The sequence below is a fragment of the Podarcis melisellensis genome (assembly GCF_964234715.1).
Source record: "Podarcis melisellensis genome assembly, chromosome: Z".
NCBI lineage: Eukaryota > Metazoa > Chordata > Lepidosauria > Squamata > Lacertidae > Podarcis > Podarcis melisellensis.
The window spans coordinates 10,771,629-10,785,419 of NC_138547.1; the positions used below are offsets into that span (position 1 = coordinate 10,771,629).

Genomic DNA, 13,791 nt, shown 5'->3' on the forward strand with positions numbered 1-13,791 from the left:
GGAAATGGGAAAGAAGGAGAATGTGAAATAGTCTGACAACTTACAGTATCTACAATAATATGGGAAACTAGTTAAAGAATCTATAATTAGAATACTTTTGTCACAATTACAACTTCTACAAAATTAAGATTAGATATCAAACCAGTTTTTTCTACATTCTAGCTATGACAGAATGTATTATAAAATAAGTGGAAACTTTATATAACTACAAATGAACTAGCACCTATCGGTTGGGTGTCCAGCATAATTTAACTGACTGCTGTCACTGTGTGATTTTTTTTTAAAGGACATTTGCACAGAAAACACCCATTACAGCTTTGCATTCTGCATTATTCCAAGAAAAAGGGAATAATACCCTAATGAACTGCCTACTGCAATCTGGTATGTTCATAAATGGTCAGAGACTCAGGTTTATTTTTTCAGGGAAAAATACCACATGGCTAAACACTAGGTCTTTCATGAATTCTCATTCATTTGGGTATGAAGGTTTGCTGCTTATGAAAATTGGGCCAAAACATTTTGATACACTACTCAGCCTGTGAACTATTATGGAGAAAAACCCTCCAAAAACTGGTACCCAGTTGCCCAACCAATTTATGACATATATATATTGAAAGGGGAAAGACCATGAACTTTCATATTCACTTGGGTATTAACTTAGGTTTCCATCTATCCTTAAATGTGATTGCGATCACATTTATTTAACCATGATCTACTTTTGTTGATGTTAGGAGTGAAGTGGGAGTTGCTGGGCAGATTGATTATCTTTGCTTTGAGCTTGCTATATCTGTGAAATATATGTTTTCCTGACTTACTAAGGCTGATTTAATTTTGATAAACTTTCTAAAACTTCGTAGAATTATCTTCTTACCTGAGTATTAATTGTTCAGGCATTAAAGGTATGCATTCTGAACTCTTGTTAGATATTTTCTGTATGTTTTCAATGTGCACCATGGGAAATGGAACCTCAAAGTGGCTGCATCTAAACCAGCAATGGACTCTGATTCAGTACAGCTTGGGGCCTTCCAGAGACATTGCACTCCTCTCTTAGTACAGCAATAATAGTAGCTATACGCTGAAATACGCCTCTAAGACATAAAAGCCTGCCTTGGTGCTGGGGTATAGCTGAGTTGTTAGTCAAGCCAGAGTGTCAGCAAAATACAAAGTAGATCAACAACCTCCAAAGAGCAGAAGTAAAACTGCTGAAATTTCAGTGGTATTTCAAGATAGTGTAGGTAAACAGGAAAGATGGAGCAAGAAACCCAGCGATGATATAATCCACACATTCCAATAAGTGCCTATGACACACAAATATCTTCCACACAGAAACATACTATGGCAGTCCTGCTTGCTAGGTCAACAATTGATGTTTCTGAAAACTATACAGTAGTTAAGTTGCAGAGAAACAGTGAGTTAAAGACAACAGGTGTGTGCTAGCTTGGGAGACAGCAAGCAGGCAAATTAGCAGTGGCTGCCCGAGAGAAGTGGTGCAGAATCAAGGCTGGCATTGGTGGGCACCTGGTGAATACCCACACCCCAGCATAGGATCTACTGATTAGAATCACCTAGACCTGTTCCATCTCTTTGTTACTGCAACCTGCTTCTGCACCTGCCTCTTGCTCTGGCTCAGCAAGCAATACAACTGCTATGAGCAGTAGCTGTCACAGTCTGCTTTCTTATTGGCTTTGTCTAGCAAGCAATTATGGGATGGCACTGATGAAGCAGATGAGAAGCACCAACAGGCAACAATAATAGTGAGGGGGTACACTTATTGAGAGAGGAGAACATATTGAAGGTGTCTTGCCCAATCCTCCTTTCCCCGCCTACAAAACAAACACCCCCCCCAAAAAACACCTAGCTGAGTTCACATTTAATGGACCAGAATGCTTAGGGGCTTGTTTTTTTAGCTTCTCTCCAAAGCGCAGTATAATTTCCCATAAAACACTGCATTGTGCCACCTGCATACTCTGCACTGATAAATTCCTATTGTACAGCTCTTTGCCTTTTAGCATAGCAAAACAAAGAAACAAACAAAATATCTTTAAGATAAATAGATTTAATGTTTGGGCACAGAAAATACCTTTATGATATTTTATGGCTGTGGGGATTTCCATTTCTTTTAGTAAGAAATTTTAATCTAACGCTAGTAAATACATATGCTAGTAAAGACAAAGTTTAACCTGTTTCTTTTACTATGGGATCTGAAGTAGATTAGTCTCTTGCAGTGTTGACTTTAGCTTTCCAAACATCAGCTCTGTCACTTAAAAAGAATTCTGCAAAGACTCATAGAAGAATCTTTGTTTAAATTACAAAATGTTCTCCCTCAAACATATAATTCATAGTAATTTGTAGTCCTTAAAACTGCATAAATAAGATTACCCCCAATTCTTTTTTCCTATTTTGAAAACTCTACAGTTGTGAAGATAACAAAGGTAAGAGCTCTCATGAAATGTCTCATGAAATACCAAGCCACCACTTGCAGGCTACGACTTTGTGACTATATAAATAGACACAGGATAAATAACAGGATATTAGGACTGAGCCACATATTATCCAAACAATATTTTCAGTGTGAAAAGTGGGTTTTCAGGTGAAATAAGTTTCCTGAAAGAATGCCTAACCTTACCCCTTTTGTGTCTATTTGTTGGTGAAACTTTTTTGATCCAAGTGTGACACTGTCATGTATCCAATCAGATTTGGCTATGTGACAATGTTAACTAAGGGTAACTGAAGCTAATTCAGAGGGAACAGAAACAGTGCTCTCAATACCAATTAGCTTTGTTTGGCCTCTGAAGTAGTATTGCCTAGCCAAATGTGATTGGCTATGTGACAGCATCATCATTACAAGGATGCTGGGCAACTGAAATAAAAAATTGTGTTGAAACTGCATCAGTTCTGGTCTTCAAAAAGGTTCCCAATGGAGCTACCACCTGAAAGCCAAATACAAAGGGATGGGAGTAAGTGCAGGCTGCTGTACATGTGGTGTGCATTATCTATCTATAATATACATGCACACACATATTTGTAAGCCAAGCTGGTACTTTCTCTCTGATCTCCCCATGAATAAATATCTAAAACAAAAAGGGTATCCAAAAAATTGCATAAAAGGCAGAGTGCTTTTCAATGGGTGGGGGGAGGTTCCTAGGAGGTGCCTCTTGTGTCAGAAATAACATACTATTCCAACATCGTATTATCTCATTTTAGTCTTAATTGTATAATCAACACATGAAATTACTGGGGATGAAGAATATTTTTGAGGGGTATGTCAGTGCAAGCTTTTTGACACCATTAAAGATTCTAGGACACTGTCCTCAAATCGTATAATATAGCCCCTTGGGATGGCAAAATGTCTGGGGTCCAATTGATCTGAGCTCTTGCTAAATGTTATCATATAGTTCTTATCAGCGCTATTTTTTTAGAAAAAGGTGCCAGAACTCAGCACGGATACTTCCTTGGTTCTCTTGTAAAGGCAATGGCGCCCACCTGAGAGGTGCTGGAAATTAGTTCTGGTGAGTTCTGGCTTAAAAAAGCTCTGTTTTTTATTCTCTCTAGTATTTAGAAATAAGGGTCCACCAGGCAGGAGAGGAGAGTACTTTAACTTGCACTGAGCTACAAATATAATATAAATGAGGTCCTGGCATAAGAAGGAAAATTTTATCTAGCATCACAATGATAATTTGATAGAACTTGAAGAAATTTTATTTGCAACTTTAACAAAAGTAGCAAAACATGCTATAACTTAAAAGCTGAAAGTATATGTAAAAAAAGCCTTACAGTGCAACATGATAATTCCCACAGTGAGTCTTGGTTTTCTCACTTGTAACTTGAAGTGCCAAGGAAAATATCTAGTTTTGTTTTTCCTTGTCAGGAACAGGGGAGAAAAGTAATATATTTTCTTTGGAAGCTTGTTTCCCCTCTACTTATTAGATAAGAACATTTTCAGTTGTGCCCCTCGAGACACAATTAGTTGAACAAACGCTTTAAGAGTAAACACAGTAAGGTCCATTACTGCCTCACTCTTCTTACCCCTTTGCCAACCATTTGAATAGCCAAGACCAGATGGTTAGAAGAAATCCCAGCCCTACTTGTGTTAATGGAAGTTTAGGCACTGATTTCAGCATACTCAAAATTCCACACTAAAACACAACAGCAAAAGAACTTCTCCAAACCAGTAAACCAAGTTCAAAGGCATGGGTTTTTTTCCTTTGGATTCAGAGCATGAAATGTGCTTTTAAAAAAATGTGTGAAGGAAAGGTGAAAGGTAGAACTGTTAAAGAGAGTCAGTAGGGTTGAGTGGCTATGGAGCTGAAATCTGATCTGGCTAAAGTTCCACCTCAGCTATAAACTCACTATGTGGTCTTGGACAAGTCACTTTCAGCTTCAGTTTCCCATCTTTAAATACAAATAGCAACAACCATTCTTACTGTCAGGCTTCTGTCCCAAAGTACAGTGATAACAACTCTTACTTGTAAACAAAGAAGAAATCTTTATTCAGGCTAATAGCAGTTCAGGCTCAGCAGCAAGCACAAAGGCCAGAAGTCAAGATTCCAAAGTTCATAAGCAAGGTTCACAATAGAACAAAACCTATGAATATGTCCCAACAGTTGACATGCCCCTCCCACAAAGCTTTTAAAGATGAGGCAGGGCGAGCTCACTCAGAAGACTCGTTTGTCCTATAGTTCTGCAACACGCACAAAGTGTGCTGTTTGGGTGGGTGCATCTGATCTCACGTTCAAAGGCACCATCTAGTTCTTGGCGACAAGATTCTGTCCTGCACCTCTGCCTCTAGCTTGGCTGCCACCTCCTTCTGTTCAGATCCTCCTTCTTGCTGGCCAAAGTCCTCCCCTCCTCACCGATAAGAAACTCTTCAGGAGGAGCAGAGGAGAGAGCTGGCAGCTCTGCTTCTCCCTCTCTCACATCTACAGTCACAAGGGGAGGACATCTCTTCTTCATTCCTGGATGCCAGTCTTCCAGTCCCCCATTTGCTCCTTCTTCCTCCTCCACGCCATATCATGTCAGAGCCAAAGGGCCCATGGCACTAACATCAGCAAAGCTGGCACAGCAAAGGGACATAAACACTGTCATATAAAATGCTACATAAATTACCAGTGGTAGAAATAGCAACAGCTGCTGCTATAGTGCATCTCAGTACAATCATTGCTAATATTATGACTTATCTTCATGCAAATGATCTTTATCTGTGAACTTTTGTTGTTGGAGGAGGAGGAGCTTTTGTGATAGCAAAACTAGAACATTAAGGCATTATAGCCTTTATGCTAGCCTACTCTTAAAATGGAGAAACACTGTAAAAATACAACATGAAGGAATTTCAACAGAAAAACTGAGATTCTAGTCATGATGAATAAGGGTTTGCAAGGAGAAAGAGGGAAAAGAGAGACCTGAAAGCTATACATTGAAGCAAGTCCTCACTCCCACCCCCGAGCCTGCTTTTTAACTATGCTGAAGACATTTTCAAGAATAGTTCAACTGTGTAAAGTATGAGGTCTGGAAGCCTGCCAGGGTCACCAAGTGTGACCCACTGTGCAAATGCAAGTTAAAGCTGTCTGAGGGAGTTTTAATTTATGCTTCAAATTTCTTCAAGAATTTGACTGGCATTGCTTTAAAGACTACACAGAGTTTATAACAGTTCCTTCTTCCTTTCACAAAAGAATTTTGTCATACAGTACTATCATGCATTATGTTAACACTAGAAATCCTTTCTTGATGTCGTCATAGTCTGATCTCAAGTACTTACTAAAGTGCTGTCTCATTTGGATTGGCTTTTGATTTGGGAAATAGTTAGGCATTGCAAAATCTTCATATCTATGAAGTAGATATTTTGAGTATTCTGTTTTATTGTATTTCCTTTTTAAAAACTGCTGTTACCTTGCTGTAGGCTTTCCGAAAGGTCTGAATAGAAATTTAATTGTATAATCAATCTGAGAGGTTTTCTTGGGAACCCAGAAACATTTTGGGGTGCTACTTCTAGATATTCCAGCCAAAGGACTCTGCAATACACATCAAGAGAAAATAGAACCAATGCTCACTATAATTTCCCCCTCAAATCATTTTTTATTAAATGCTCACTATTTTAAAGACTTTCCTTAGGACTGAACTTTGCAGAACAGAAGAATTGAACCTAGCTCGAGAGCTACACCATGGTTACACAGCTCATGGTTTGCTTTGAGCAAGACAAACCATGGGCCCATTTTTACAGCTAACACTAAACAAACTTGTTGTGTAGCTTGTTGTAGAATGGCAGCAGGAGGTCCATGGGAGGAACAAAGCAACCACCATTTTATCACTGGCCACCAGACACTTACTCATTTGCTGTAAGCCATAGTAAATGAAAATGAAGCAATGAGTAAAACTGAGCATTCAGTAACTGAAGGCACCAGGCACTACATCTGTCACAATATATTCTTCTTCTTGAGGCAGAGCACTGGATTGTACTCCTCCACACAACCTAATTAAGATTTATAGTAAACAAGGCTGGTCAAGTTATTTTGGCACTTGAGGCAGAAAACCCCACAGATGCCTCTACCTGGCAATAAAAACACAGCAATTAAATATTTGTTGCCATTTAATAACATCCAAAATCAATCATGTGAGGCGGCTGCCTCACTCAGTCTAATGACTATCTTTCCTGAAGAAGAGCAGAATATGGACACATCTTCAAAATGCCTCCTCTTATTTCAAATCAGACTGAGGGCTCTCCCTGAAGAAGCCCAAGCACTGGAGCAACTTTTTTCCAACTTTTCCTGGCCCTCCTGGGTTTATTCAGTCTTTGATAGAACAAGAGGGCAATGTATGAAGCTAATCTATCCCAATTTATTAGTAAAACAACAACCAGTGAGCTCTCACCTACCACTTCTTCCACTCATCTCAGCCTGCTATTCCCACCAACAACAAACAAGAGTTGTGCAGGGCGCTCTTTCTAGCTCTGCTTCTAACTGTTGTAAGCAGCCATTTAGTCTGCATGGGTAGGCAAACTAAGGCCCGGGGGCTGGATCTGGCCCAATCGCCTTCTAAACCCAGCCTGCGGACGGTCCAGGAATCAGCGTGTTCTTACATGAGCAGAATGTGTCATTTTATTTAAAATGCATCTCTGGGTTATTTGTGGGGCATAGGAATTCATTCATTATTATTTTTAAAAAAATAGTCCAGCCCCCCCCCAAGGTCTGAGGGACAGTGGACCAGCCCCCTGCTGAAAAAGTTTGCTGACCCCAGCAAGCTACATATCAGAGAGAGCAAGGGAGGGAGAGATGGAGAGATGTAAGGAATCATCGGAACAAAGCCCAGGGTGTTACTATTTACTTCAAAAGAATCTGTAATCTACTAACATGCTGTCTGTTTATACATATTTATTTATTTCCCCCTCACAAAGGAGTGACTACAGATAATGAGGCTTATGACAACCTTGTCCATTCTCTTTTTAGAAGGCCAATAGAACAACTTTTTGGGGTGTGTGTTTTTTTCTTGCTTAAGATTGCCAGGACAGTAACACACAACTTGTATTACTGACCATTGGCTGTTTTCAGGCAGTTGTGATGATATGTGAAAAAGCCAAATCTGTGCTGACTTTCCAGATACTGTCATTGCATGCAAAACATCTTCTCAAGGCAACACACCTAGAAATCAAGATTAGCAAAGGCCAACAAAAATACAGCCAGGAATAGTGAGCCATCTCAATTTTGCCTCTGTTTATCAACTTTGGGAGAATGATGAAGAGCAACTTGGAAAATTGCTTCATCCAAAGACCACCTTCTGGTTAAATTTGCCTAACTGCTAACTTGATTTTGAACAACAGTTTCATACTTTTAAATAAAGAGGTATTTCTAAGGATCAGTTACCATTTTTAAAACACATTTACTGCCTAGTAGAACAGTACTGCTTTTTTGTTTGCTGTGATTTATTACTGGGTATTTAATATTGTGTATGTACTTCATATTTAAAACAGATCACAAAGCGCTTTTCATACAAGCCAATTCAAAAATAAAGGGACCATGAAGGCAGCAGTTTGCTTATTGCTAATGGCTATTGTGGGAGTGCGTGCCAGCAAGACCCAAGATTTCGAAGGCAGCGATGAGGGAGAGGAGCAAGAATTCATTTACACAAACAGGTATAAGCGCTCCAGCGACACACAAGACAAGTGCACTTATACCTTCATTGTACCTCAGCAGAAAGTGACGGGTGCCATTTGTGTTAATTCAAAGGAACCCGAAGTACTTGAAAACAGGGTAAATAAGCAAGAACTAGAGCTACTGAACAATGAGCTGTTAAAGCAAAAGAGGCAAATAGAAACCCTCCAGCAGCTGGTGGAGGTAGATGGAGGAATTGTTAATGAGGTGAAGCTTTTACGAAAAGAGAGCCGCAACATGAACTCGCGGGTCACCCAGTTGTACATGCAGCTGCTGCATGAGATCATCCGAAAACGGGACAATGCTTTAGAACTTTCCCAACTGGAAAATAAGATACTGAATCAGACTGCTGACATGTTGCAGCTTGCAAATAAATACAAAGACCTGGAGCACAAGTACCAACATTTGGTATCCATTGCTAATAACCAGTCTATAATAATTGCACAGCTTGAAGAGTACTGCCAAAGAACACCCTCCATTAAACCAATCCCACAACCTCCACAGCCACCAAATCGAGTCTACCAGCCTCCCACTTACAATCGTATCACTAACCAAATATCCACCAATGAGATCCAGAGTGACCAGAATTTAAAGATTCTACCACCGACTCTCCCAACCATGTCTTCAGTTACCAGTATCCCAACTTCCACTGACAAACCATCAGGTAAGTGGAGTACTCAATATACCTAAATATCACTAATGCCTAAACAGCTTTATAAAACAAAGTCTCAATCTCATTATTGTGGATAAGTTGTAATGATGACACCTCAGAGCTTAAAAGAGTGAGATAAACACCCAGCTGCAATAACAAGATGGGGACCTATGAGAATTATCAGGCAGGGCAGGGTTGAGCTCTTTGAAAAAACCCCATAGTGCAACAGTGCAAGACAACTAAGCCCTGGAGCTAGAGGTGTAGTTTTTTGCTCACTATCTTCAGATCAGACTGATTTCTTAAAAGCATGGAGCATTCTGGACTGCCCTTAATCCTCCCTCCAGAATACCAGAAGCTTGAGGGGCGGGTCAGGCCAATTTCATCCAACTCCACCTTGTTCCCTGTCACATCCAACTGACATCCTTAACATTTCAGTAGCTTCATTTTGCTGCATAGGCATGGGATCACTGAGGTCAGTATCAAAGGCATGAAGTGAGCAAATGATAGTGCTATGAAACTGCTTTATGCATTTTGCATTCTTGCTTTAAAATAACAGGATTTGACATGTCAATACTTTGTGATAAAGATGGGATTAGCTTATTTTCTAAATATGCTTTGCATGTTGCCTGACCTACTTTATACAATGCAGAAAATTTTGATATGTCATTCATTCATTCAATTCACTCATTCACTCATTCATTTGAGCCTTTATAAACCATTAACTCATAGAAAATATAATAGTGGTGTACAATAAAATCTTTACACAAAATAATATGATACAGAACAAATGACCAACACGGAATCAAATTAATTATTTAAAAACACTTGGCAAAAGAAAAACACTTTTATGCAAGGGATGAAATATTAAAATTGTAGGCACCTGTCTTGGCCCAGTTCACATGTTATGGTAAACAATAATAATTTACCAATAATGTGGCTTTCTGAGTTGTTTTCCTCCCACTAAGGTTTAAGGGTAATAAAGCATTATCCACAGCTTAGTGGTTATGTCCAAACCAGGGATTGCAGCTTGCTTTGCTCTGATAATGTGTAGTTCTTGCCAGGCTGGAGAGATGTATGGGTAGCCACCTCTAACTATTGTGTGGGTTCAATGTAACCCACTTGTTGGCTCTGAGCCTACTCACAACTGGTACGTAGCCCATGGATAGCTGCATACGAGGAAATGCAGCCCTTGGGCTCAAAAATTGTCCCCATCCCTGCTATAGCGATTCTGAGTACAAGGTTGCATCTCCTTGTCATCATGGGACTGCCAAGGGCCCTATGCTCCATAATTTTTACATGCAATGGTAAGTTAATTATTTCTTCAAGTTAATGCAGAAGGATCCAATCAAAATCACTGGAACAAGTTACTCATGATTTGAAAATTAAGTCCCATTTATTTTAATTCAACTAGATTACCATGGATCTAATCCAGTGTTGTATAAGTTTACCTTTTTTATCTTGTAAGAGTATGTGTTTATACAGACTGGGGGTGGGAAGCCTGTGGCTCTCCAGATGTTGCTGGACTACAACTCTCACCAATCCCAGATGTTGGTCATGCTGGCTGAGAGTGGTGAAAGTTGGGAGTTAAACAATACCTGGAGGGCCTCATGTTCCCCGCCCCTTGTACACACACACACACACACAGCCAAATAAAACAGTCTGACAGGTGGGAGGATATAGCAAGGGCAGGAAAAAATAATCAACTCATTTGTGAAGTATTGGGTTATGATGATTTGGAGAGTTTATTAAGCCTCATAAACATTCCAGGGTCCTTTAATGTACAGCATAAAATAACCAAATAAAAAGGTTTATTAAAAAAGAGTCATAACTTTTATTTTTTTAATGCATCTACCATTTCTGAGGTTACTTAAAAACTGAGTAAAACAACCAAAAAGACTATTCATGGCTCTTTTGGCCCAAAGAAACCAGGCTGTAAGCAGGCATGTTTAAATACATATGGTTGTGTTTTCTGCTAGTATTGTTTTTACTAAGGGAATGGTTAGTGGTAAAAGGTGACCTCACTCCAAATAGCAATGTTATTATTGTTATTATCAGTTTTTCCATTATGAACTCCTTGATTTCAAATGGATTATAACTTGGCCAGAAACCTTTGCTCCAGGCTAAAACATGACATCAAATACAGCAACCTGGCAGCAATTAAAGAATCAAAATAAAAAACAGGTAAAACACTGTTTCTAATACCAGTAGCAAGAAGAAAAATTCCCTGTTACTGATACTTGAGCCCATTGTTAAAAGTCATGCTACAAGCAGGAAAAAAAGCAATAAATAAATAAATGCACTTAAGCATCACATTGTTCAGCCACAGGTTTCTGGATGACTGCACCTTTGGGTATTGTGTTACTCAGAAGAGGAGCGCAAAATTTCATCAGAGAATCATTTGCCATATACAGAGTACTGAAAGCACTATTAAACAAGAGAGAATAGTTTGGTTTTATCATGGCCCATAAAAGGAACCTAAGTGGAAGCATGAGGGGGAGAATAAAATTAGGCAGCAAGATCTCATAAACAAATGTTTAAAAAGGCACGCAAAGCTATAGCCACATCAAAGAAATGATATATGCATAGATGGGACTACATAGTGTTTTGAAATTGCATGAGAGGCATAGGCATTTACTTGCACAAATCTCTGCTGAGAAGTGATGTGGTTCCATTAGTTCATGTTACTTCCTCCATCCAGCTGAAGCAGTAGCTCTGCTCGGCGTGAGGGATTTTAAGATATTTGGACTAGATAGGAACATCCTATTGTCTAGTCTATGCATATTGACTTGAAAGTATGCTTCAGCGTGCTTAATGAGGATTACTTCTTAGAATGTGTGTAAAGAGACTATTCACATGAATGTTAGCACATGGGAACAAAAGAAAAGAATCAAGCTGTGCTGAATTCCAGTTTCATCAGACTGTCATTGGTATGACACTAGATAGGTTTTTAGCAGATGAGAGCATATTCATACTGAAGGCCAATCAAGACTGAATGCAGAAGCATGTAGAAACAAAGCCAACACTAGGGCTTTGTTAGGACTAGTTAGGGCACTAACTTGCCCTAAGCTTTTTCCCATTGCCACCATGGCATATTGTCAGATTCATTAAACTATGATTTAGTGATACTCACATGTGTCTGTAGACTTGAATTCTTCCCCATTAATCTGTTCTCTTCTAGTAGAGCCAAAAAGAGATACAACCTGTTGCTTCCCTTTCCAACTAAGCATAGCTGCATGTTATGGCTGTGCCCAAACAAACAATAATTTGTGTTAACTATTATTTTGTGTGAGGGTTACTAACCTTTGACCCTCTAGTTGTTATCAGACTACAAATCTGATCATCCCTGGTCATTGGCAGTGCTGGCTGGAGCTGATGGGAGATAGAGTCCAACAACATCTGGAGGGCCAAATGTTGGCCACCCTGGTTGAAGAACAAGCCAATGTCAAAACACAGTTAATTATGCTAGCTTGTTTCCCTGAACCATAGTAAATATTGGCACAGTTTCTAATTTGGATGGAAGTACATAACTATTGGAAGTTGAAAATGGAAGCAAAATCTTCCAATCTCATGGCCATGTCAGAGGAAAAGAGGTGGGTATGTAAGCCCTATCTTGTTCAGACTCATTCTGTAGTGCTAAACTATAGTTTAGCATAGTGTTCAAACCCAGTAACTTAGTAGTTGCTTAAAAAGGGGGCTTCTGACAGAGTTTAGTATGATGTGTATTTTCAGATCATAACCTTGGTTTTAGGAAACAGAAATGAGAAATTCATATCAAAGTTTCCAGAACATAGTCTGATGAGGTCTGAATCTGATAAGTGCCTGGATGGGAAACCACCTGAGAACATCTATATGTATCCCATCACCGAAGGCAAGATATAAAATTTTACTTGTAAACACGTTTTGTTAATACTGAAATACCCTTCCAAATTTAGTGAAGCAAATCCATACATAATCATTACTATGACAAAGAACAACAGCACTACATGTTCAACATTTAATTCCATAACTGGGCCAAATGTGGTTTGTGTGTGTGTGTGTGTGTGTGTGTGTGTGTGAGAGAGAGAGAGAGAGAGAGAGAGAGAGAGAGAGAGAGAGAGAGAGAGAGAGAGAAAGGGAGGGAGGGAGGGAGGGAGGGAGGGAGGGAGGGAGGGAGGGAGGGAGGGAGGGAGAAATATGGCATCATATTTTAAAGATATATACAGAAAGATATTTTGTCAACTTATGACATATGTGATAAATCATAAATTCAACAGAAACACAATTCAGGCAAAATCTCATTGCTAGTGTCACAGTGAGTTTAAACTTCTTTACAAATCCCAGGAGAAAATAAAACGTGGCAGATACAATTTTTCAAGTGCCAGGAAAGAGTGTTCCACAACAAAAACCGGAAAGAAGCTGTACATAAGCCTCAGACAGTAGTGCTGGAGAAAAACATTCTCATGAACGTCACTAAGAATAAAGGAGTAGCTTTCGTAGTGCCATAATTTATTAGACTTGCTTTTTGGACTGCATAAATTATTTTCTGTGGATAGGATTAAAGGAATATGTTTTTGTCAAACTACTTGCCAAATGGTCTCATTCTACAGCAAAACATTTGAATAGAGCTACGAACAAAGCTGTTACTATATTTAAAAAGGGCCCTTAAACTATGTCTAATATGCACAACTGTGAGGGTGGAATTCTATACACTAATACAATTGTTCCATCAACACAAGCATTTCTGCTTGCTAGATGCCTTGATAGATCTCTTCCTATGTGCTGTTCTGGGGTTCTCCCAACTCTCCAGAGCATATTTGGGGGAAGCATGGGGGGAGGAGAGGGAGGAAAGTCCCCTTGTGCTGGCTTAAGGAAGCAATACTGGGTTAAGTTGACTCCAGTCTTGAGTATGCTGCAATTCTATGGGAACACAGAGAAGTTGCAGAATTCAGTTTCCTGAGATAAACAACTTCCAGTTTCTTTTAAAAAGCAAGCATGTAGTTCTTTGCTAGTTTCCTAGCA

At 39.3% G+C, this 13,791-nt stretch overlaps 2 protein-coding genes across 10 annotated transcripts in view; one reads left to right on the forward strand and one right to left on the reverse strand.

Annotated features, from left to right (window-relative positions):
- RALGPS1 (Ral GEF with PH domain and SH3 binding motif 1) overlaps window positions 1–13,791 on the reverse strand; it is a 217,422-nt gene that overhangs the window by 87,863 nt on the left and 115,768 nt on the right. The window lies entirely within an intron of this gene.
- The window catches only part of ANGPTL2 (angiopoietin like 2), a 29,501-nt gene that overhangs the window by 3,208 nt on the left and 12,502 nt on the right, over window positions 1–13,791 (forward strand). The window contains exon 2 of the mRNA XM_081896516.1: window positions 7,961–8,805. Within this exon, the coding sequence (XP_081752642.1) occupies window positions 8,007–8,805 (799 nt within the window). The 5' untranslated portion in view covers window positions 7,961–8,006. The remainder of the gene's footprint in view (window positions 1–7,960; window positions 8,806–13,791) is intronic.